The sequence below is a fragment of the Lissotriton vulgaris genome, chromosome 11 (assembly GCF_964263255.1).
Source record: "Lissotriton vulgaris chromosome 11, aLisVul1.2, whole genome shotgun sequence".
Taxonomy (NCBI): Eukaryota; Metazoa; Chordata; class Amphibia; order Caudata; family Salamandridae; genus Lissotriton; species Lissotriton vulgaris.
In genome coordinates this window covers 1017822480-1017848130 of record NC_141699.1, presented here as the reverse complement: position 1 = coordinate 1017848130, position 25651 = coordinate 1017822480, and the positions used below count along the sequence as shown (strand labels likewise).

General features: G+C 46.3%; 1 protein-coding gene across 2 annotated transcripts; it reads right to left on the bottom strand.

Moving 5' to 3' along the window:
* Nucleotides 1–16478: 16478 nt before the first annotated feature.
* SLITRK3 (SLIT and NTRK like family member 3) lies at nucleotides 16479–24253 on the bottom strand. 2 transcript variants are annotated; one of them, XM_086944337.1, is made up of 2 exons: nucleotides 23564–24253; nucleotides 16479–22167 (listed from the first exon to the last, which is right to left on the bottom strand). In XM_086944337.1, the coding sequence occupies exon 2, from the start codon at nucleotides 22148–22150 to the stop codon at nucleotides 19496–19498; it is 2655 nt and encodes an 884-aa protein (XP_086800463.1). In that variant the 5' UTR covers nucleotides 22151–22167; nucleotides 23564–24253; the 3' UTR covers nucleotides 16479–19495. The 2 variants fall into 2 exon arrangements, with proteins under 2 accessions (XP_086800463.1, XP_086800464.1); XM_086944338.1 differs by lacking the exon at nucleotides 23564–24253 and adding an exon at nucleotides 22654–22777.
* Nucleotides 24254–25651: the final 1398 nt, after the last annotated feature.

The window sequence follows — 25651 nt, the reverse complement described above, 5'->3', positions numbered from 1 at the left end:
TAAGGGGGTGTTAGGTATACTTTTTTTTATCAAAAACGTTGAACAACAGTACAGCCTCCTCATCCTCTCGCTTCATTCTGAGCTTTGGCTACTATGTGAATTCTGGAAAAATTAAGGCTCTCATTTATAAGAGGCCTGCACATCAATTTTTATGATATCCGGTGGCACAGGCCTCTTAGTCATATCTATGACGCAATGCAAAGTCACCCTGCGTGGCCTCATAGATATGGAGCAGGGCAAGGCAGCGTAAAGTGCTGCCTTGCCTTACTCTGCATCAAGGTGGCTTTCCATGGGCATTTCTGTGGGTGTTCCCACTCAACACCCATGGAGTGTGACACTGCCCCATATTTACAACATCATGTCAACCTAAAGCAGCACCAAAAATGTACGCCTCCCCAGAGCAGGCGTAACGAGAAGAATGTTTAAATTTCTTCTCATTTTCTCCTCTTTCCACGTGAACTGCATTCTGCAGCACACATAGAATGAGGAAAATGACTCTTGGGATTGATTTTGTGCAGGAAGGGGTCCATTGCTGCGCAAAAACAATCATGCCAACGCAGACACATTTGCTCCATGGTAGAACGAGGCCTGAGTTGGCGCTCAACTGCAAAGTGTGCTTTGGCGCTGGCTGAAAAGGACAGGAATCTCGTAAATATGGTGCATTCCTGCCCTTTCAAATTGGCATAGGGCAGTGCAGCAAAATTACTTGCTGTGCTGCCTTATGCTAATTCTTTGTAAATTTGGCCTTAAGACCCTGGATTCCTGTGCCGGGCTACTGCAGTGAAAGTCCTGCTACTGTTTCAAAACCACATTGTTCCACTTCTTTCCCGTCTGAAGAATCGCTATTTAAGAAATGTAAAAGCATATGTACTAAATTTGTGATTCCCTAATAGCGATTCCTACAAAGTAGGAATCGCAAATCGGAAATGCCATTGCATTCCATTCTATGGGCAAAATAGAAAACAATTTGCACTTCCTAAATTGTGATTCCCTAATAGGAAATCGCAATTTAAGAAATGCAAAGCCGAGGGTGCTTCTGGGCTAAAAGCCCCCCTGGAGGCACCCCCAAATTCCTAGAGCTCATGTAAGAGCATATATGCCATAGGGGCACATGTGCAGTTCACATAACATTAAAGGATGCATTTTTAAATGCCTTTTTACATTTTGCTTCAAGTTGATGGTAATAGCAATTCCTAAATGCCCAATTTGCATTAAGAAAATGCTACAGGCATATAAATGTGCTTTAGGAATCACAAATAGCTAATCCCTATTCACGATTCCTAAATCACGGTCACAATTTGTGATTTCTACTGTGAAAAAATCGGAAATTTCAACCTGTTTTGGCCTTTTCTACATCTTAGATGGCCATTTAGCATTTCTTAACATGCCGAAATAGCAATTTGGCCCGTTAAGAAATGCTAAATGGCTTCGTACATCTGGACCATACTATGGAACGAGCATTAGTCCTTTGCAACACCTCCAACTTCTCTGGAACTTTGCTGCAAAATGAAGCCTTTTACCATAGCTTAAATCATTGGACCCCCCTCCCCCCGCCCGGCTGGGCCTCTATCTAGCTGTAATCCACCACGTGTTGGCCTGCACTCCTTCTGCTTTCCAAATTGTTGAGCATGGTTTGGTTCACAATAAAACCCATTCCATGTTGCTATTGTTGTTGCTGATGATATTAACACCTTAGATGCGGCGCAAATATCCCTCCCCAGTGCTGCGCTGTCCATTGGAACTAGTGCTGAATGGACGTCCAATGGTCGTGCGCAGCACTGGGGAGGTAGTGCTGCCGTCGGCCAACGCCCCGACGCAGCACTTAAGAGGTTAATAATATTATTATTAGTAGTGATAGTAGTAGTAGTAGTAACAGTAGCATTACAATATTTGTGTGGCTCACTGTGATAGGAAGATTAACATTAATGGTATTATTATTATTATAAGTAGTAATAGTAGTTAATAGTAATAGTAGTAGTAGTAATAGTAGCAGCTTTACAATTTTTGTGTGGCTCGCTGTTATCGGAAGATGGACATTCATGGTATTATTATTAATATTAACAATAATAATTGCAATATTATTAACCTCCTCGACTTCAGCCAGAATTCCCCTGCGGTGCTGGAGAATTTTACGCGTGCCCAGTTCGGACGGACCCTCCCAAACTCCTCACACGCCCACCGTGACGTCAGACGGCCAGGGCCCGTCCGACGCATGGAAGTGGTTAATAGTTGTAGTAGCAGCATTACATTATTTATGCGGCTCACTCTGATAGGAATACGAACATTAATGGTACGAATATTATTATATTATTATTACTAGTAGTAGCTGTAGTAGTAGCAGTCGCACTACATTATTTCGGAACATAAACATTAATGGTATTGCTATCAGTAGTAGTCCCTGTAGTGGTAGGTGTAGGTGTAGTAATAGGATTATATTATTTGTGTGACTCACTGTGATAGGAAGATGAACATTAATGGTACAAATATTATAATATTATCATTATTATTAATATTTATCATAATTCTAATAATAGTAATAGTAATAATAATAATAATAATAATAATAATAATAATAATAATAATAATACTACAGAAGAAATAAATTAATTTGTGTCACTTGTGTGTTTGCACATAAAGTTATTATGATGTTTGTTAACACTATTCTTATTGTCATGTTGTCAGTAAAATAATAATAAATTATCATTATTACAATTGCGAGTATTGTTGTGTTGCACTAAAACAATATTAACAAGAAAGAGAATATGGAGATGGAGAAGTAAGGGAGGAGGGCAGGAGTAAGAAGTCGAATATTAACGTGTTCATCTAGCTGATTATTACTGTTGGTGATGGTTATTGGCATTATTATGTTTTTAGCGTAATCGTAATGCAGGTAAGGGCTGATATTTCAAATAATTTGTATCTTTGTGTCAATTTCGCGTGTTTGCCAGTGTAATATATTTATGAAATATATATATATATATATATATATATATATATATATATATATATATATATATATATATATATATATAGATATATATAGATATATATAGATATATAGATATATATAGATATATATGTGTGTGTGTGTGTGTGTGTATTTTTTATTTTATTATCAAGCCACTATCTTGCAAGGTATTGATTTTGGATTCAGACAGGTCCTCAGGGCAGCCCCTCCCATGACTTTCAAGTAAACACATATCCTGCATCTCTGCATATTTAGAGGACGCCCAGGCGTTAAGTTCCATATTACACGCTCAGGCAGCAACACTTTTCTAAGGGACAATTCAGACAGCGTTTTCTTTTCCTTCGCTGGGAATCGTGAGGTCCGGATTGGCTCGCGCCAGAGGCCACACGAGTGCGGGGTCGCCAGAAAGGTTTATTAGATGTCTGAGTTCAGACAACACACCAATGCGCCTGGAAGCCTCGAAAACACTTCAACGAATGACTCCAGCGCTCTCGAGACAAGGGATAAGCATAAGTGCTCATATATCACCGAGAAAGGGCGCATTCTAAACGCCCTCGTAATATCACGACTTTTATCTGTTGACTTGTTTTTCACGCTGTGTTTTTAGGTCAATTGCTTTTATATTTTTGCCTTCGGCTACATCGCAGTTTTGGAATTACGGAACGATTTTCTGCCACTCGCCTCTTAAACAAACATTACCTGTATCATTTGAGCTCATTTTCTTTCGAATGCACCTTTAAGGAGCTTCCCGCCGCCTCCGCGCGCTCGGCCGGGTAGGAGCGCGCGTGAATCATAATTTTAAAATACAAAAAAACGGGAAGCAGAAATATCAGTCATGAAGTACCCGGAGGCTGCGGAGCTGTGACGCACTCTGGCATCCCCAATTTGCCAGCTCCCCCGCGCGTATGCTCCGGATATCGAAGGAAAAATATGTTAAATGTAACCTCGATTCGCTGGGGTTTCACCGAATTTGCTGGAAAGAAGGGACTGCGGTGTTCGCGGCCCTGAGGAGACGCGGATTCCCTTCCTGCAGCTGAACTGCCGCCTGCAACGCACGTCATTCGTTGCAGTGCCCCGTCCCTCTTTTTGGGGGTGGTGGGGGCGGGAAAAGCCCTTCGTTTTTTTGTGTGCTTAGAATAGAAAACCGCCGGGCACGTAAACGCGTATGGATTGGTGGAACACCCTGCCAGTCATTCCATCGATAAGCAGGGGGCCTCGGAGACAGGGGTTACAAAAATAGTCTTTCTAGCCTTGAACAGCAGATTTGGCTGCCAAGAGAAATAGTTTGGGTCTTTCGAGCTCGAGCTGTGGTAGCTTCCTGTCAATCATTGTCTCCTGCTGCACCGATTCTGGGGAGGTCTGTCAGGCGCGTGACTGGCCAGCTAAATCAAAGTGCTGCAGGCACCGGGGATGAGACTTTGCATGCTTATTGGGTTTCTGCACCTTCATAGTGCTGGCTTGTAGCTATGAAACCATCCCATAATATGTCTAATGGAGAAAAAGGCATTTTATCGGGTTATACACAAATCCACAGTAAATATTGGATACAAATATAAAAAATATACCAAGAAATGATGCAGACTTCTTAATATAGTGTTATTATCAAAGGTCTGATTTCTTTTGTTGTGGATTCAAATTTACATTCATGGGTATAGGAACTATGTATATATAGAGAGAGGTGGGGAGAGAGCGAGTGACGTGCATTGGGAAATATGCTCAGGCCTACTGGAATTATGCTGCAGGGGATCACCAAAAAAGTGTCAGCATTGACTGAATTATGCAGCAAAAAAAGCCAAATTATGTTGCATAATGAGACGCACTTTTTGATAGTATTATTTTGTTTTTTGTTATTTGCACACATGGTAATACTGTCTGGTCAAAGATCTCACCTCATTAGAACCAGTTTAACAACAACATGGAGAAATAAGCAAGTTAAAGATTACCAGTTAATCTTTGCGAAGGGCCTTCTCCTGAGCATGAAAATATCTTCCAACATTTTTAGTAACTGTTGATCGATTTGTGCTAGAAACAATGTACTTATGTCAACAGCTGCAGAGTATGCAGCAGATGATGGATTGTGTGGCAAATGCGGCAAATCCATAACAATGCAAAAAAAAATCAGCAGTCACAGAATTGCATGATTCCAGTACCCCCCTGAATGTGCTATTTATTGCTAATGACGAGTGCTCAGTGTAGGGAGGGGCCATACCAATGAGAGGAAAAGACTCTAGTGAGATATAATGACCCCCCTCCTTCAACAATGCTACTAAAAAGCATAATGTACTAGGTGTATCTGCACATATGGCTTATGCCATGGGATGTTCTTAATGTGTAATTGTTTTGACAAAGGGTAGTTAATCGAAACCAGGAAGCAAGGGGTTACATTTCAGCAGTATGGCGAAATCACATGCAAGGGGACCTTAAGACTATTAAGAGAGTTGATTACTTGAGTAAAGTAATTGCTACATGTAATCTGCTAGGCAGTAGAGAGTGTTTTTCTAAAGTCAAGTGCCTTGTACATTGTTAATAAGCTCGAATCTGATCCTTTGACCATAGTATTAAATGTTGCAATGTGCATATCTTAGTACAGGTGCTCTAAATAATGTGTTATTTGACAACATTTATTTTCACTGTGTAAATATCATTTGCGTGTGATCTTATCTTGCTACGCATATGTAATGGCACCATTGCTTTGAATAAAAATACATTGCTTAAAAACAAATATGTAAATATGCATAAACCATATATGCAGATGTGTAATACTTTGCAGCTCTGCACATAAGGTTTATGCATATTTTATCAGCAATGGCAATATGGGAATATTCATTTCATTTCATTCATTCATTTCATTCATTTCAAAAGTAAAATGGCAACTGTGCAGTAAAATATCGACTGTAACCAGTATCTCACAAATAAAGCATCCACTGTAAAATAGAAGGACCACTGCAAAGTGCATTCGACGCATGTTACGCCATGAAAACGGCTACAGTAAAGTAACTGCCAGCCCTCTCCCGTTTGGGGCGCGAAGTCATTAGGAATGGAGAAGGGGGCTCGATTGTAGGCAGAGAGGCTTCCAACTCAACGGTCATGAACTGACCCACAACGCGCTGTCTCGCGCCTCAGTGTCTGCATGCAGTTAGTGCTGAGCCAAACAGGGCACGCGGCTGCACCTGCCCACGCCTGACTCCCAGCCTCCATTTTACAGCAATTGCTGACATTAACAGGGACTCTTAGCAGAACTCAATTTTCATTTATGCATCAAATGATTATCCTCGGGGCATTATCAGAAATATATTTTACAGGCAAATCTATCTATCTATCTATCTATCTATCTATCTATCTATCTATCTATCTATCTATCTATCTATCTATCTATCTATCCTTAAATAGATAATACTTTATCCCATGATGAGCACATTTTTAGAAATACATTCTTCTATTTTTAAACGGTGAATGCGTTTTTAAAAGGCATACTTTTGGTTGGAAATCATTCACTTTGAATGTTTTGTCTACAGATGCCAGCACAGGTCTCAGAAGTCACATCTGGGGTGGGCAGGGTACTGATGGAGCATCTGATGCAGTGGCATCGAGCCCCATGGGTCTAAGGGGCCCACTGCATTCCAATTAGGGCTGCCTTTCACTAAAATCAGGGCATGGGGATACTTTCATTTATTATATTAAGGCTCAAGGTGCCCTTGCTGTGCCGATGTGCGCAGAATCCTTGTTTCTTAAACCGATGATAAATATACACACGGACGAACACATCACAAAAAAACACATGGAAACAGGTGGAAAGATGCACTAGCTCTGCGTCACTGCTGTACCAGACAAATTAAATTGTGGTGGAGGCCTTGGTTATAATTTCACCCTCAGACTGTTGAAAAAACTATGTGATAAAAAGTGTTATCTAATTTGTTATTGATTCTGCAAACTGATTACCAGTAGTGAGAAATTGAGACAACAGAACTCTATAGATAGACTGACAACCAGTAGTGAGATATTGAGGCAACAGAACTCTATAGATAGACTGAAGACCAGTAGTGAAATATTGGGGCAACAGAACTCTGTAGATAGACTGACAACCCGTAGTGAGATATTGGGGCAATAGAACTCTATAAATAGCCTGACAACCAGTAGTGAGATATTGAGGCAACATAACTCTAAAGAAAGACTGACAACCATTAGTGAGATATTGAGGCAACAGAACTCTGTAGATAGACTGACAACCCGTAGTGGGATATTGAGGCAACAGAACTCTGTAGACTGACAACCAGTCTTGAGATATTGAGGCAACAGAACTCTATAGATGGGCTGACAACCAGTAGTGAGACATTCGATCAACAGAACTCTATAGATAGACTGACAACCAGTAGTGAGACATTCAGACAACAGAACTCTATAGATTGACATCCAGTAGTGAGATAATGAAGCAACAGAACTCTATAGATAGACTGACAACCAGTTGTAAGATATTGTGGCAAAATAACTATATAGACTGACAACCAACAGTGAGATATTAAGGCAACAGTACTCAGGTAGACTGACAACCAGTAGTGAGATATTGAGGCAACAGAACTCTATAGATAGACTGACAACCAGTAGTGAGATATTGAGGCAACAGAACTCTATAGATAGACTGACAACTAGTAGTGAGATATTGAGGTACCAGAACTTTATAGATTGACAACCAGTAGTGAGATATTGAGGCAACAGAACTCTATAGACTGACAACCAGTAGTGAGATATTTAGGCAACAGAACCCCATAGTTAGACTGACAACCAGTACTTAGGTATTGAGGCAACAGAACTCTATAGATAGACTGACAACCAGTAGTGAGATATTGAGGTAACATAACTCTCTAGATAGACTGACAATCAGCAGTGAGATATTGAGGCAACAATACTATATAGATGGACTGACACAACCAGTAGTGAGATTTTGAGGCAATATAACTCCATAGATAGACTGACAACCAGTAGTGAGATATTGAGGCAATATAACTCCATAGATAGACTGACATACAGTAGTGAGATATTGAGGCAACAGAACTCTATACATAGACTGCCAACCAGTACTGAGATATTGAGGCAAGAGCACTCTGTAGATAGCCTGACAACCAGTAGTGAGATATTGGGGCAACAGTACTCTGTAGACTGACAACCAGTAGTGAGATATTGAGGCAACAGAACTCTATAGATAGACAGATAGCCAGTAGTGAGATATTGAGGCAACAGAACTCCATAGATAGACTGACAACCAGTAGTGAGATATTGAGGCAACATAACTTTATAAACTGACAACCAGCAGTGAAATATTGAGGCAACAGAACTCTGTAGATGGACTGACAACCAGTAGTGGGATATTGAGGCAACAGAACTCTATAGATGGACTGACAACCAGCGGTGAGACATTCAGGCAACAAAACTCCATAGATAGACTGACAATCAGCACTGAGATATTGAGGCAAGAGCACTATATAGATAGCCTGACAACCAGTAGTGAGATATTGAGGCAACAGAACTCTGTAGACTGACAACCAGTATTGAGATATTGAGGCAACAGAACTCTATAGACTGACAACCAGTAGTGAGATATTGAGGTAACAGAACTCTATAGACTGACAACCAGTAGTGGGATATTGAGACAACAGAACTCTATAGACTGACAACCAGTACTGAGATATTGAGACAACAGAACTGTATAGATATACTGACAACCAGTAGGGAGATTTTGAGGCAACAGAACTCTGTAGACTGACAACCAGTAGTGAGATATTGAGGCAAAAGAACTCTATAGATAGGCTGACAACCAGTAGTGAGATATTGAGGCAACAGAACTCTGTAGACTGACAACCAGGTGTGAGATATTGAGACAACAGAACTCTATAGATGGACTGACAACCAGTAGTGAGACATCCGATCAACAGGACTCTATAGATAGACTGACAACCAGTAGTGAGACATTCAGACAACAGAACTCTATAGATAGACTGACATCCAGTAGTGAGATAATGAAACAACAGAACTCTATAGATAGACTGACAACCAGTAGTGAGATATTGAGGCAAAATAACTATATAGACTGACAACCAACAGTGAGATATTAAGGCAACAGTACTCTGTAGACTGACAACCAGTAGTGAGATATTGAGGTAACAGAACACTATAGATAGACTGACAACCAGTAGTGAGACAGTCAGGCAACATAACTCTGTAAACTGACAACCAGTAGTGAGATAGTGAGGCAACAGAACCCTATAGATAGACTGACAACCAGTAGTGAGATATTGAGGCAACAGAACTATATAGACTGACAACCACTAGTGAGATATTGAGGTAACAGAATTATATAGACTGAAAACCAGTAGTGAGATATTGAGGTAATATAACTCTATAGATAGACTGACAACCAGTAGTGAGACATTGAGGCAATATAACTCTATAGATAGACTGATAACCAGTAGTGAGATGTTAATGTTAATGTTAGGTGGTGTTTTATATAGCGCTCGGCTACTCCGAGGAGTGTCTCTGCGCTTTTATGACCTACAGTGGAAACAGGGTGGCAGGCGGAGAGGGGGCGAGCCTACTGAGCGAAAAGCCAGGATTTTAGGTCCTTCCTAAAGGCCAACAGTTTGGTATTCAGCAGGGTATTCCAGAGCTGAGGCGCCAGGCGCTTGAAAGACCGGCCACCAGTCCGTACTCTTCTTATGACTGGGACTGCAGCCAGAGCCAGCAACTCTGACCTCAGAGATCTGGCAGGCTGATAGAGAGCCAGCCGCTTTTGAATGTATTTGGCCCCGGTAGCATGAAAAGCCTTGTGGGCCAAAGTAAGTGCCTTGAAGACTATCCGTTTCCGGATAGGCAACCAGTGAAGAGTGTACAAGAGGTCAGATGCTCTGGCTCCCCTATGAAGGCCAAAAATGGCCCGAGCCGCCGAGTTCTGAACCACCTGTAAACATTGGAGAAGGTACTCCGGCAGGTCCAAGTACAGGACATTGGTCTAGTCAAGCAGAGATCCGATAAGGGCTTGCACCGTAGTTTTCCTGTGTGCCAACAAGAGCAAGGGAAGGAACTTACGGAGCATCTTAAGGAGGCCGAAGCATGTTCCTGCTATGCCAAGAATCTGGGACTTCAGCGTTAAGCCGTTATCGATTTTAACTCCAAGGTTCTTGGCCATCGTAGATGCAGCCGATGGAGGAAACATATTTGCAGGCCACCAATCCTGCAAGCTAGGATCAGACCGACAGCTGAAAAAGAGCACCTCAGATTTGTCTGAGTTACACTTGAGGCTGTTTAGCTGGAACCATTTAAAAACAGCCCCAAGGCACCCTTGGATGTTCTCACCGTCGAACTCAGACCCCTTCCCACACGTGAAGAGGAGCTGAGTGTCTTCGGCATACGACAATATATTGAGGCAACATAACTCTATAGACTGACAACCAGTAGTGAGATATTGAGGCAACAGAACTATGTAGACTGACAACTAGTCGTAAGATATTGAGGCAACAGAACTATACAGATGGACTGAAAACCAGTTGTGAGACATTCAGTCAACAGAACTCTATAGATAGACTGACAACCAGTAGTGAGACATTCAGACAACAGAACTCTATAGATAGACTGACATTCAGTAGTGATATATTGAGGCAACAGAACTCTATAGATAGACTGACAACCAGTAGTGAGATATTGAGGCAAAATAACTATATAGACTGACAACCAATAGTGAGATATTGGGGCATCAGTACTCTGTAGACTGACAACCCGGGTTGAGAGATTGAGGTAACAGAACTCAATAGATAGACTGACAACCAGTATTGAGATATTGAGGCAACAGAACTCTCTAGATAGACTGAAAACCAGTAGTGAGATATTGAGGCAACATAACTCTATAGATAGACTGACAACCATTAGTGAGATACTGAGGCAACATAATTCTATAGATAGACTGACAACCATTAGTGAGATATTGAGGCAACAGAATTCTATAGATAGACTGACAACCATTAGTGAGATATTGAGGCAACAGAATTCTATAGATAGACTGACAACCACTAGTGAGATATTGAGGCAACAGAACTCTATAGACTGACAACCACTAGTGAGATATTGAGGCAACAGAACTCTATAGACTGACAACCAATAGTGATATATTGAGGCAACAGAAAGACGGCAATCTAGGAGTGAACATCCTCCTCCTTAGAGCATGGGTAGTAAAATGCAAAAGTGCCTCTCACCAGTGCAAATTCATGACATATGACCAATAGAACTGGGCTTTACAGATTAAGACTGTTGCGAACAGTGGCAGTCAGCTACACAACACGGTTCAAATTAACACCAATGCTAGAAAAGTGCAAGGGAACACACTGTACAAATGTTTTCTGACTTCAAATCACAAGGGCACTAAACAAGTGGCACTAATTCTAACCTCAATCTTGCTAGCCCTGGCAACTTAGACGACAACATTTGAGATCTGTTTCTGCTCCTCAGAAGTTAAATAACAGCCTACAAATCTGAGAAAACAAATGGCACCAAAATGCAGGGACAGTCTGGTGGTGTCACACTTCCTATTAACTGCATCGCTGCAGCAGCTTTTCCTGCTGTGTGCGGCTTTTTTCAAATTACCGCGTTACATGACGAGCTCAGCTCGTCATCAGCATACGAGCACCGTAGCATCGAAGGGGTTAATGGTCTTGGATGCAACTGACAAAGAGATTGGTCTTTGCAAGATTATTCTACATCTTCTTGTTCATGGTTAGACCAAAGAAAGAGATCAATGCCATTGGACCGTTTCCCTAATAAACACATGTCCACATTTTCCTCTAGTTGTTATACCTTTAACAACAAGGCTTCAATTGTAAGGCCAAGGTCAACATCGTAAATATTTGTTCCCCAAGAGTGAGCAAAGATGGTTTAAAATGCAATACTGAGTACAAGACTGAAAGTATTTACACTCTAAGGTACTCAAGATGTGAACAACCCTACCAGAAGAGATTCCCAGGATCTCATTTATGTTCTACAGTCATATATTACCTCCAAGCCTAGAGAATGCACCATGGGCTCTATTACAAGTCTGGTGGTCCATTGACAGCCAGACTTGTGGGGGTGCAGCAGTGGCATGTCTTCTGTTTACCCTATTACAATTAGGTCGGTCAGACAACCATTGCTCCACCGCAGTCATCAGGGAAATGAAATTCTCTGGAGGCGTTGCTGTAGTCAGGAGGTCGCAATATGCTTCGAAGTACCGCAGCGGTCCGGCCAGGCACATTACGAGTTTCCTCTCAGCTAAGGTTTGCAGATGGTTCCAATGCAATGAAAACCATGGCAGAGAGGAAACAAAGAGGGTCCTGCAGGGCCTCCTTATGCTTCTGTGCCCTGGGGTGCATGCAGGAGTGCACATGAGCCCCCCCCCCATCTGCATGCACCACAGTTCCTGCAGGAACTGTTTTTGGCATTTCCATTGCAATGCCCATTTTCAGGGCACCGCCATGGGAACGTAAACAAATAAGACTCACCAGACATGAGAAATACTCGTAATCTGGCAGGCTGCCCAAAAGCGAGTTTGGGGGTGCGGTGCCAGGGCGGATCCTGTGCCACACTGCCAAACTTGTAATCAACAGGCCCCAAGTGTGTAACACAAGTTAGCTGCTTATCTGGTAACTTGAGTTGCATGCATACACTCAATTTAATGAACACCACCAAGCCCCCTCTCAATCTTACACTAAGATTGATAGGACCATCTGCTATTGGAAGATCAGCCAAACTAGAAAGTCTGTGAACCTCTAAAAAATACAACTTTAAGGGGCTGTAACTCTTTCCACACATAATCCATGTTTACATTTTTCAACAGGGCAAAGCGAAGCAGTGCTAAGCTGCACTAGCAATAGAGGCCTTTCGACCAGTGACCTCTGAGTTCTAAGCTAGTATTCAGCATAGCAGCTATGAGGACACATCAGCAATCCAAACTTCCCGAAAAATGTAAGGCACACACTTATCAACAAGAAAGGTGACAAAGAAAACATTCGACCAACATGCACATTTCAAAACACTCAAATAACCAATACATGTATTATTGCTATTGTTAGCTGATATATATATATACTGCTAGCTGCTGCCATCTGTAGGGGTCTTACAGTGCTCAATTGAATTTAGGTAAGTGTTAAAAAATTAGAAATCAAATCCTGTGTCAGGTTCAGTATTAGGTCACATTTATTTTATGATCCTGATGAAAGGGGATGTTGGGTTCCAGCTCATGAGTAACAGGCCTTCCCTCTTCTCGCAATACAACCACAATAAATATGAAATAGCCATGAGGTCCCATGTGTAAGGGATCTGTTGCAGCCGAGGCACAGCTGGTTAGTCAGTGGCAAGTGCAGTAATTGCACAGTAGTCTTCTGCTTAACTCACTCAGTATGAAACCTGAGTCACATCATAACCTAATAATGAAGCACTTCAGCCCCTGGTTACTACTCTAGTTATTCAGTTTTACTGCATTGTACTAGACCTATATTGCAGACTGTGTATGTAGTTGTGTAAAGTGGATTAAACCACTTGTTGTCATTGGTGAGGGTTGGAGAGGATGTGGCTCACAAGAGTCTACTCCTCAAGTGGGTCAGGCTGATATCCCCAGCCTCAACAATATTACACAATGCCATTTTGTTGATATGCCATTTTATTTTCTGCTGGCTGGCACAAATGTGAGGGCAGGGGGCGGGGCTGAATCCTGCATTGTAGGATTACAGTTTCCCCTGCAGTGCGCATGTCGGGTTGGCTGGCTCTCTTGCTATGGCCAGCCCGACATGTGCTCTGTAGATCCAGCAATCCCTTGGTTGTTGAACGGCCAGGGGATTCAGGCAGAGGTCCCCAGCTTCAAAATGAGCACTGGGTCAGCCTGCTTCCACCAATCCTGGAGCTGCTCTCAGCATGAGAGCAGCTCCAGGATTGGTTGGATTTGTGTTCCACGAGCAGGAGGGAAGTCCTTCCCTTTCGTGCTCATGGACACCATCAGGGATGAAACGCTGCACCGGCGGGAGTAGTACTGAGGAGTTTGGGGCCATCGCATCCCACCACATTTTTTTATTGGTAGCCCTGAAGTGAGTCTAGAAAAGAATCTTTGAGGCAGTAAGCTGGACTTTCTCCAGTTAGTTAGTGTGGTAATAACAAGGAATTTGACATTTGCACTGCAGTAACAAGTTTGTGAATAGCTGTTTTTCAGTTTACATGTTCAAAAAATTTGTTGAGGCCACATTTATTTTGGCTACCAAGAAAGGAAAACACACACACATATTTAATGTACTCCCAACCGTACATCATAACCATATAACAGTTACCAAGTCACCAATGAGGTATGTGATCCAAACAAAAGCCAATTAAAACAAATGTAGCTTATGATTTTTACTTGGAACAAGAGTAGTGGTATTCGTAACTTAGTGTTTATCACTACTACAGTGCAAACGACAAATGGAATGTGATAACCATTGCAGATACTAACTGGGGGAATCATAGCCAGGTCCTCCTAGACATCATTTTGCAATCACTTTACAGAGGATAACAGCAGGCACCAGGGCTGGACTGGCTGTAGCAGGCAGCGGGCATTTTCCTGGGAGGCTGGAATTATTGGGCCCGATTTGTAGCAGTGGGGGACTTTTTTTTGCTATTGGGGGCTTGTTTTGTAGCAATGCTGCATTATCAGCCCCCCCCCAGTAACGAAAGCAGCAGTGCTTCATACTTGCAACCCCCCCCCCCCCCACCCCCCCCCCCCCCCCCCCAAGAGACTGGCCATTCAAAATAGCCAGGCCTGCTTTGAGTTCCCAGTCCGGCCCTCGCTGACACTAGGAAATTAGATTTTCTTCTACTGGAGAAATTAACCCCCCCCCCCCCAGCCCCACAGTGTTCTTTCACTGTTTAAACAAACTTCTAAACTGTCATAACGGCACGGCAGCAGCCATTTATAAGAGCCTCCAGGGTAATATGCGTAATATTTAACAATTGTTGAGAGAGGGGAGTGGCCTCTCGTGAGACCTGACACTTAACAAGGGTAATAAATAGCATATTATATTACACTCTGTACATTCTTATGTGGATATACAGCACAACAGTGGCCATTCCACTGGTTGAAGAAAAGTTGCAACTGCAGCCGAGACTCCTGATAACCATAGGAGTACATGGGGCGTCCTTCCAAAATAAGTACACCAGTGACAGGGCCGAGCAGGAACCATTTGTTGCTGGTGAGTGGGACTTTCCAACAGAGCCAACTCTGTAGAGAAGGGTTCTCCAAGGTCGGTCCTGGATGGCAGGATCCATGCCGGATTTTAAGATAACTACATTGATCTAAATGGGGATATGCTCAAAATCTGTCACGGATAAACACCCCCCCCCCCCCCCCCACCACCACCACCACCACCACCAACTTGGGAGAAACCTGCTGTAGAGGTTATGGGTAGGTTGGTCTGCATACAGTTAATAAGCAACAGCAGTAGGTAGAAGCGGTTTTTGTTCTGCGTCCTTTTAGCCAACTGCATGCTCGTTTCCCACAGCGGTGCCCACAGAATGAGAATATAACTAATGCTCCCTGTTTCCCTTTTTACTTTTTTACAAATTTTTGCAAATATAAGCAAACTGAAAACCATTTATTTTCCTGTCTGTATTCATTTTTAAATGTGGATAAAAACCGTAATTATGTTGTTTTTGAGTGATTCTAAATGCTGTCAGGCCAATTGGCTGTGCAGTTTGACAGGGAAGGAGTTAGAAAGGAATTTTAAGCAAGGAGGCTTAAACATCAGTATATATACACAAACAATATACTAAAATTAGCATGTTTCATATAAGTGCAATGATTTATCACCTGATCTGTGGCTATTCAGGTAGTTGACACCTGTCAGGCATTCAACCATGAGTGCACATTTTGGGCTAAATAAACGTGGAAATATACTAGTTTCAACTTCACTTTTCCCCCCACAAACCCCGTATAAAATATTGATAAATACAGATCAAATTAGCAAGAAATAAATATGGATACATACATAAATGTCAGAAAAATAGAACCATGAAAACGGGAGCCCAAATTATGATCAAACACCCATGTTTCAGCGCAGGGCCCTATATGTTCAAGACATTCAATAAATTGCTGACGAGCGCGTGCCCACGGACATGCTGGTGGAAGCTAAAAATAGGCCTCTCCTGCAAACATTTCACGTTTAACATCTCACGCATGGAAATTGGTCATTGCACGTGTTTCACTCCGCCCCAAATAGCAAATGTCCCCCCACACTGCTCATCAGATAAATTCACAGGTTATTAGATATACAGGCTCCCACCACAGGTGAGATGAACAACGCGGTGCGTGGAATTCCGGGTCTGGGGCCCACGACAAATAAACTTACCTCAAGGAACATAAGCAAATATGGTAACATTAGGTATGATTATGCATTTTGTATAAGAGCTGAAGCAATCACTCTCTACCACGCACAGGCAAAGTCGAGCTAACTAAACAGGCAAATGAAACTCCAAATAAGCCAAAAGTATCTCCTTTAATACAAAAAAAATGTCATTCTCATAGAATAAATTTATTTTCAATAAATGAATAGATTCCGCGGCCGTGTCCTGGCGAAACAGCTTCAGTCTACTTTTTTTTTTTAACTGTTGAAGACGTTTTGCGTTCAGTCCATTAAAATATAAATATTATTTATAACGTTCCCCTAATATTTAAGAGATGGCGGATGGGCACAGGGCATTAAATGGGCACAGCACCAGTAACACTAGGGGTAGCACTGAAACCTGATTTGCAAAAAAAAATAAAAAATAATGAAATAAATTATGAAGAAAGTAAAACCAAATCAGGGTGGTGGTTCCATGTGATGCATGCGTGAGTTGAATGGAGTCTCGGGGTCCGGCCTTGCACTCGGAGTGTGTGTTCAAATCTAGCGCATGCTTTTTTTTATACAGTATGTATATTAGTGCTGAAAGCAGTAATAAACACCATACGGTAAAGCACTACTACCGAGGGGGTGGGAATGTACGTCAGAAACATAACAGTGAAAAGTGACAGCTATAAATACAGCGGCGCGGGGGGAGGGGGAGGGGCGCTGTACACGGTGTTGGGTGCACAGTGTGTTCTGGTGTCCTGCCTGTGCGGGAGGGCTTCGGCACTGCGTGAAATGGCAGACGTGTTTCGTTGACTGGGCCTATGTGTAATGGCGGCCGGCGGCCTTGCTAGTATCCTCTGATCTGTAAGGCTTCCGTGACATCTGATAGATTACATTCAGGGTGCAGTAATGGATTCGTTAATGACAGATTCGGGAAGGGTCGGCGCGGGAGTTCAAGGGTGTCTGTCGGGAGGGTGCTCTGCATCAGGACACGGTGCGTTTCCAAACACTGGAGCTCGAGCGCCCTCTGCTGTCGCACTGCGGCAGCACGCTTCAGCTCCTGGCTGAGCTTAGCACAAAGGGTTCATCCCACACAGCAAGCCTAAAGATGCCTTAAAACTAGTGCATTTAACTAAAGGGTTCCTCAAACTTATATTAACTGCAACTTGGTGAAAGCCTCGAAATATGCTAGAGGCCGTGTATATGTGTAGCAGGCTTCAAACAGCTGGTTAAAAGGGGAGACTAATTGTTTACGAAATTAGAGAGGCTAGCTGCTTACTTTCAGCACCTTTGCTAGAACCAACAATGTGCTGGGTGCTATCAATCTAGTGAGACTGGAAGGTAGAGATTGATTGGGTTGGAAGACTGGTCTTTCCACTCAACATATGAGTGTCATTTCAAGCGATCATGTGAACATGTGGTGCCTGGTATTTGTTTTTTTTCCGCTTTGTTGTGTTTGCATTGTATCTTTTGCACTATTTGCATCCTTCGGGGTCGTAGTGGTGTTTTATTCAATGCAAAGTTTTGATGGATATGTGTATGTCTTTATGGTAATACAGACTTCATTCAGTTAAACCTAATAAAACGTGGATTTAAAAAGTATTTCTTAAAATGGTTGAGGGTTTTCAGAGATTTTCGGAAGTGTTTGGATACATAGATGGATAGATAGTGTTTTGTTTTGAAGCTATCATTTTTTTAAATAAATAAATGTATGTGTGTGTGTAACTGTGTATCTATGTATGGACATATATATGTATATATGAATATATAGATATTTGTATACACACATACATGTACATATATGTATACAAATATGTGTGTTTGTGTGTTTTCTCAAAAAAGATATATTTTATTAGAAAAGCTATACCAGACGCATAATCACTGTACATTGATTAAACATTACCTTACAATTAATATTCACTGAAAATACAGAATAAATATATGCACATTTCTTAGTTCTTTGTGTGTGTGCGCGAGAAACTATTAAACGTGATTCTTAGAAAGCCGTTAGTGGAATTTATAGCCGCGTGTGTGTGTGGTGTGTGTTTGTATGTGTGTGTTTGTTGTGTGTGTTCGTTTGGTGTGTGTGTGTCGTGTGTGTGTTTGTTGTGTGTGTGGTGTGTGTGTTGTGTTTTTGTGTCGTGTGTGCGTGTTTGTTGTGCGTGTGTTTGTTGTGTGTGTGGTGTATGTTTGTGGTGTGTGGGTGTTTGATGTGTGATTGTGTGTGTGTTTGTGATGTGTGTTTGTTTGTGTGGTGTTTGTGTGTGTTTGTGTTGTGTGTGCGTGTTTGTTGTGTGTGTGCGTTTGTTGTGTGTGTGGTGTGTGTTTTTGTGTGTTGTGTTTGTGTGTGTGTTTGTGTTGTGTGTGCGTGTGTGTGTTTGTTGTGTGTGTTTGTGGTGTGTGTGTGTTTGTTGTGTGATTGTGTTTGTATGTTTGTGATGTGTGTTTATGTTTTGTGTGTGTGTGTATGTGTTCACATCCAGAATGTGTATACGTCGGTGTGTGTTACATACACACACACACTTGCCCACGTGCATATTTATCTTGTTTAAAGGGAGAGCAGCGCATCCTTTGATCCACCCTTAGAGGCATGGATTCCCAAGGACGCCTTTCCCTAGCTGCGTGCTGGACACTGATAGCGAGTCTGCGTTAGGAATCGTGTGAAGGGTGAAAATAAACACGGAACAACAACTGCAGGAAAACCCGGGCTTCTGCGTGATGGGAGAATGGCTGGATGGATGGGCGTGTCTGAGTGAGAACATTCGAGCATTACCCTCCCCTGCAGTTTCCAGGCATGCAGCAAACTGCATCAAATGTACAGAATTTGTGCCATGGGCAAATCTTTGTATAAGAAAGCCAAGATTCCATAGCCCCGCCCCCTCCCAAGAAAAGGTAAGGTGCTACCAAAAAAGACACATGGAATTACTGAGTGGGATCATTACACAGACCCCTCATACCTTACATGGCACAGTCATGTTTCTTAATCTCCTATAAAAATAATGATTGATAACGTTGCTGGCAAAAGTCTGCGAAGGCACTTCATTGACCAATGATCTGGTTAACTCAAACTTATGGCCCATTTCCCCCAAAACAACTTGGGGGGGGCCGCGAGTGTACATCATCTGTGTCATGCGTGTTTGGGGCGCTGATAAGTTTCGCCCCACTAGAACCTATAGGTGGTCTTCTCCAGGACTTCGAGGTAATCCGGCTTGGTTTGGAGTTTGGCCCTTAACTCGAGGTATTCGCTTTGGGTTTGCTCTGAGAAGCCCTTCCCGGTGGCAAACAGCAGGGTCTCTTTGAGTCTGGCATCCTGCTGCAAGTCTGGGTACTGCATGCCAGGGGGGTGGACATGCAGTTCTTTTAACTTGGGCACCGTGCCGTAGAGGCAGTCCACAAAGCCCACCGTCTGGGGGGGCCTCTCTCTGTCTGCGCCCCCGGGGAAGAGCGCGCCGTTCTCGTGAAACCCCGCGAAATCCACCGCCTGGTTGACAGTGACGATGGTGTTGAGCTGGGAGTTGGACACCGCCATGGCCCACTCCTTCTCCTTCTCCATCAGAGTCCGGTAGTTGGTGTTGTTTTCCTTGGTCTCCGTGAACTCCCGGCCCAGCTCCTCCTCGCGGGGCTTGTAGATGGGATTGTTGCACATCTGAGTCACCGGGTGCGGGATGTAGTCGTAGACGTGGCCCGCGGCCTTCTCGGGCGAGTTGTTGGGCCGCTCCTCGAAGATCCGGCACTGCATCTGCAGGCCCAGGTCCACGTCGTGCCGCTTCTTGAAGGGCAGCTTCTTCCGCCGCCTCAGCACGAAGGCGAAGAGGCCGGCGGCGATGAAGACGGCCGAGAAGAAGAGGATGAGGAGGCTGAGGATGAGGACGGACAGCGGCACCGGGCCCCCTGGCGGCGAGAACTCGAAGGCGGACGAGCTGGTGGGGGCGATGCCCGCGGGCGCGGCCGGGGAGGCCGCGGCTGCGGCCTGCAGGAGCTCGGGGCACAGGGCCTCCACCTCCAGCAGCTTCAGGTCCTTGTCCGTCAGGTTTTCGGGACTCCGGCACAGCACGTCCCCCACCACGATCACCGAGCTGATGGTGTCGATCCACTGCTTCAGGGGGACCAGGTCGCACGTGCAGTCCCAGGGGTTCTGCTTCAGGTCGATCTGGACTATGGCGCTCAGGTGCTCCAGGACCCCGGCCACGGGCAGGTACAGGAAGTGGTTGTTCCTCAGGTTGAGCCTGGCCAGGGAGGTGCCCGCGAAGGCGTCCGTGGGGAGCGTGCGCAGCAAGTTGTCGTTCAGGAACAACAGTTTCAGATTTGGCATTAGACTGAAAGCAGCGGGCTGGATTTCTCTGATCATGTTGTATTCAAAGTATAAATAATGCAGCGTCTGCAGGCCCCGGAACATGCCCGGGGTCAGCTTTTCAATGTCGTTCCCGTTCAGGTACAGGGTTTTCAAGTTGGGGAGGTTGACGAAGGCGCCATCTTGGACGTAGGAAATGCGGTTGTTCCCAAGGTGCAACAAATCCAGGGAGGAAAAATTCCAGAAATCCGACCTGTAGATTTTCTGTATGAGATTGCCACTGAGATAGAGTTTCTTGGCGTTGAGGGGTCTTGGAAGGAGCTCGGATATGTTGTGGAAACCCCTCTCTTTGCAGTTGACGGTCAGCCCCAGGTCGTTGATGTGCAAGTTACAGGAGCAGCCGGTGGGGCAGATGATGGGGATGGGCGGCCTGGTCTGGTAGGCGGCCACGGGGGGCTGGTTGGGCCCGGGGTACAGGCCTCGAGACGTCGGCGGGGGCCTGGGCGGCCTGGGCTGCTTGGTAGGCTTGGGCTGCCTGTTGGAGGTCTTGTACTCGACAGAGGAAGCAGTGAAATGGAAAGAGGACAGCATGGACGAGGGCCTGGTGGGCCAGGCGCTCTCCTTGCTGGAGGGGAGCTGGGGGATGCCCAGGCTGGCTTCCACCTCGCTCTCGGACAGCAGGGGGCAGAGTTTGCTCCTCTTGATCTCCCTCAGGTCCTTGCCGTGGAAGTGGAAGGGCGTCTCGCAGGTGATGTCCCCCACCAAGGCCGTGTAGGGGATGCGCTCCAGCCAGCTCTTCAGCTGCACGATCTCGCAGGTGCAGCTCCAGGGGTTTTCCTCCAGCTGGATCTCCATGAGGCTCCGCCCAATGTGGTCCAACATGCCCCGGTAGGTGAGCAGCTTCAAGCGGTTCCCGCGCAGGTCCAGGTGCGTCAGAGACACCGACTTGAAGAGGTTCAAGGGCAGCAGCGGGATGAGGTTGTCGTTCAGGATCAGCACCCTGAGCTTGCTCAGGTTCCGGAAGGCCCCGCTCTCGATGCGCTTGATGACGTTGTAGTCGGCCTGCAGGTACTCCAGGCTCTCCAGCCCCAGGAAGGTGTCGTTCCGGAAGACGTCCAGCTTGTTCTCGTGCAGGTAGAGCCTCTTGAGCACGCGCAGGCCGTGGAAGGCCCCGGCCTGGATGTCCTGCAGGGCGTTGTTGCCCAGGTTGATGGCGATGGCGTTGTTGAGGTGCAGGAAGCTGTTGGCGTACAGCCTCCGCATGGAGTTGCGCTGCAGGTAGAGCTTGAAGGGCCTCGACCAGACCTCGGTGATCTGGCTGACGTTGGTGAAGCCCTTGTTGTCGCAGTGGATGTGGAAGATGCTCTCCTTGACCTCGCAGTAGCAGGGGTCGAAGCAGGGCTCGTCGATTTCCTCCGAGTCCTCGATCAGAGGGATGGGGGTGGTCCAACAGAGGGCGATTGTGCTTAGCAGGGTCACCCACAGCATGCTTGCTTTAAGGCGGGCTTCCGCGGGGGCAGGCTCCATTGCAGGGCGAAAGCCAACTGGAAAAGAAGGAAAAACAAACACCCAATTAAACTACAAACAGCACAAGCCCGAAAACATGCACGCATCTTGTCACCTGCGACGGCTTCAAACGAGCTCTAACTTACACCTGCATTTCTGTGCTTCAATCATTTTGTCAGATTTCATTATGCAATGCAATTTTCAGTAATATACCCACTGTTACATAATTGACCAAGACGTCCCTCTTTCCTTTGCACCAATTCAAGGGCTGTATGCAGAATGTTATCAAATCCTGTCACCATAGACACGGCGCCCATTCGTTTATTTTTAGGGGTTTCCTTTCACAGTGGGAATTGGAAACATGTCTTGGAAAAGGTGACCTACACGTCTGGCCGCCCGGGCCAGTTTTAACACCGGACCGGAGGACGGCCCCCGCCACAAAGTTGCGCGCGGGCCACGCGGCAGACGGCTCGAGCGCTCTGAAGTTCACGGCAGTGCACCAGCTGGCGCGCGCTTGATCCTACCTGGATAATGAGACCGTGACAGTCGGCGACTTGAATCAGGCGCTCAGGGGGTCGGGACAGAGCGGCGCGAGGGCTGTCTAATTTCCACATACCTCCACATCTCCCAGTTTAGCTGATTAAAGCGTTTAGCGGTGATTAATCTGTGTCGGGCACATGCCCGTGAGATCAGCAGATCTGAGGGGCAGCTGACAGAGGGAGGCTGCTGAGTCTGAGAGGAGGTGGGGGCGCGAGTGTGGGGGGCGCGCATGCTTCGCCTGGCTCGGATTTGCAGACGCAGAGCGCCTGGGCACACTATTGGAACCAGTTCAAAGGCGATCACTGTGTGTTCATGTTGGCACTTCAAACCCACCCACCGCAAATCATAAATATCACATTACAGAATTGGAATAGCCGTAATCCCCCAGCAGAAAAACATGGTTTCCTTTGGCATTTATCGCTTTAAATCAGACTTCGCTCAAAAGAATGGGAGACACGTCCCCGGCTAATGACATACGTGCTGCATTTTCAATATCAAATCGCTGATAGGTGCATTTATTTCAGAAGGGCTCAGAGCTGGGGCGATCGGCATCGCCCTGTGACTACATGTTTAAGGAACCCCATAATGGTTCCGCACAACTTTCAATAGGGCAAACGCCATACAAGAAAATAACCCAAAATAGGCGCCCTTGACTGGGGTTTGTGAGAGGTACTTTCGGGGTGGTGGGCGGAGGGCGGGGATGAACGCTACTTGGTTGCAGGGCAGAAATGCTGAGTGCAATTAATGGACAGGATTTGGAGGAACGGAAAAAACGTCACGGTCTCGAATGCAGTTGCGGTGGCTTTGTCCAGTCTGCGCCGACAGACAACTGACTGCGCGCATTTTTAATCTCACAGATAGAGTACATGTCGGTGTGAAGGAAACGCCACTTACCGTGTGTCGGCGCGATGTTTGTACATCCAGACGGGAAAAGAACACACGGTGGAGTTGGGGTCGGCGTTCCTGCCCCCTTCTGTGTTTCTGTTCCCCTCTCTCCTCCGGCGAAGCTGCGGTGAAAGGGGGAGAGAGAGTCTGGACGTGCCGGGAATGCAATGTGTGGTTGGTGGCTGCCCTCAGTTCAGTGCGCGCTGCCCGGTGCTGTGTGGATGGATGGTTGGTATCTCCCAGGCGGCCTTTGGCTGCAGCCCTCACGGTGTAGCTGGGGCCCTGATGCAGCAGGCTCGCGGCGCCCTGTGATAGTTACAGGCTGCTGGTACCGGCTTTCTGGCACTCTATGTTGTGTGGTTGCAGTCTCCCTGGTGCCCGGTGGCTGTGAGGCTTCCAGGCTGCGGGTGCCTGTTTGTTTGCACTCTCTCTGGTACCCTGTGGCTGTGAGGGTTTCAGGTTCCAGGTACCTGCTTGCTGGCAGCCTGTGCTGTGTGGTTGCAGTCTCTGTTGCCCTGTTTTGGTTCCAGGTGCTGGCTTGCTGGTTCCCTTTGCCGCGTGATTGCAGTCTCACTGTGGTTGCAGGCTCCAGATGCCTTGTGATGGTTGCAGGCTCCAGGTGCCTTGTGATGGTTACAGGCTCCCGGTGCGGATATCCCAGTGTGGGCTACTGGCCCCCGTGTAGTCTCAGGCTTGCTCTTGCCCTGCGCCTGCCCTGTCGTAGATGCAGCCTCCTGCCCCCGTTGCGGTGCGGGTTCAGGCTCCTAGCGCCGCGGGTCGCTGGACCCCGACGCCGTGTGATGGTCGCAGGTGGTCCGCACGATGCGGAAGGTGTCTCCGGTCCTCCAGGCGGACGGAGGCTGCCTCCGCCGCCTTGTGCGCAGCTTCAACGGTCGGCCGCGGTCTGCGGCAGACGCGGCTGTGGAGGCATCGCCCGGCCCGCAGTCAGCACCACGGCCAGCGGCATGCTCTGCGCCCTCGGCTCCGGCGCGTCCTCCCTGCGGCGCCCTCCGCCCGCTCCCCGGCTCGTCCTCCTCATCGCCGGCGCATCATTGAGAGGATTCAGCAGATCCCGGAGCCGCGCTCGCTCGCTCTCCGGCTCTCCCGCCCCCTCCTCACTCCACCAGAGCTGGGTTTTTTTTTTCACGACGTCAAAAGAAGGGAGAAGGGAGGGAGCGACGGGGGACATGAAAGACGCGAGGCTGCGCCTGGCCCGGCCTCGGGAGCGCGCAGTGGGAAGCCCTACTGGGTTCGTGTTTTGCGTGGGAAGGGAGCGAGTGGGGGCGGCGGAGGGGGGGTGGGATGAGGGAATCTGCCCACTCAGTGAGCGCACCGGGGGCAGACCCAAGGGAGGCACACGCTCCGAAGCAGAAATGAGGCCACGGCTGAACGTGGGCTGGCGACACATGCCCACCTCTCCGAAATTGGAATATCAGACAATCTCATTCCTGTAATACCTTTAATAAGTGATTCCAGGAAGGGGCACCCTGCCTCACCCATCCCAAATAGTATCTCCCACCCACCCCCCTCCGTGGGTTACTTCGGTTGAATTTCTGCAGAGGTACTTTTCCTAAAATAAAAAATAAAAAGCGGTGATGCAGATCACACATGCTCCGGCACGAAACGCCATGAGGGGGAGAGTGTGCAGAAGAGGATGCGAAAAAGGAGGGGGTGGGGGACAGGGAGGGATGCAGAGGAGAGCCTCCTCCTCGAGGACACTTTGGCGCCTTATTCTTGGGATATGTTTTACGGCCGTATTCCTTACCATTTATTCGGTATTTTCAGTGAGGCTGGCGGCGTCCACGTCCTGCAGTTTAATTGTCCGGGAGGATTAGTACAAATGTACCCCCCATCCATGGCGGCGGAGGGGGCTTCCGCCCAGCGCCTCGGAGCCCAGCTGCAGTCACCGGGAGTTGCACTTTCTGTGTTTTTTGCGGGAAGGTGGCGGCTGGAGTCGGCCTCCGCTGCTGAACTTTCCCACGCCCTCCGTGGCTCCTGAACTGGGACCCTGGAGAGTCCACGGGCCTGGCGCTGCGAAGCCCGGGCGAGAGGCGCCCCTCCGGCCCCCGTGCAGCACCGGACAGCAGGTAAATGTGT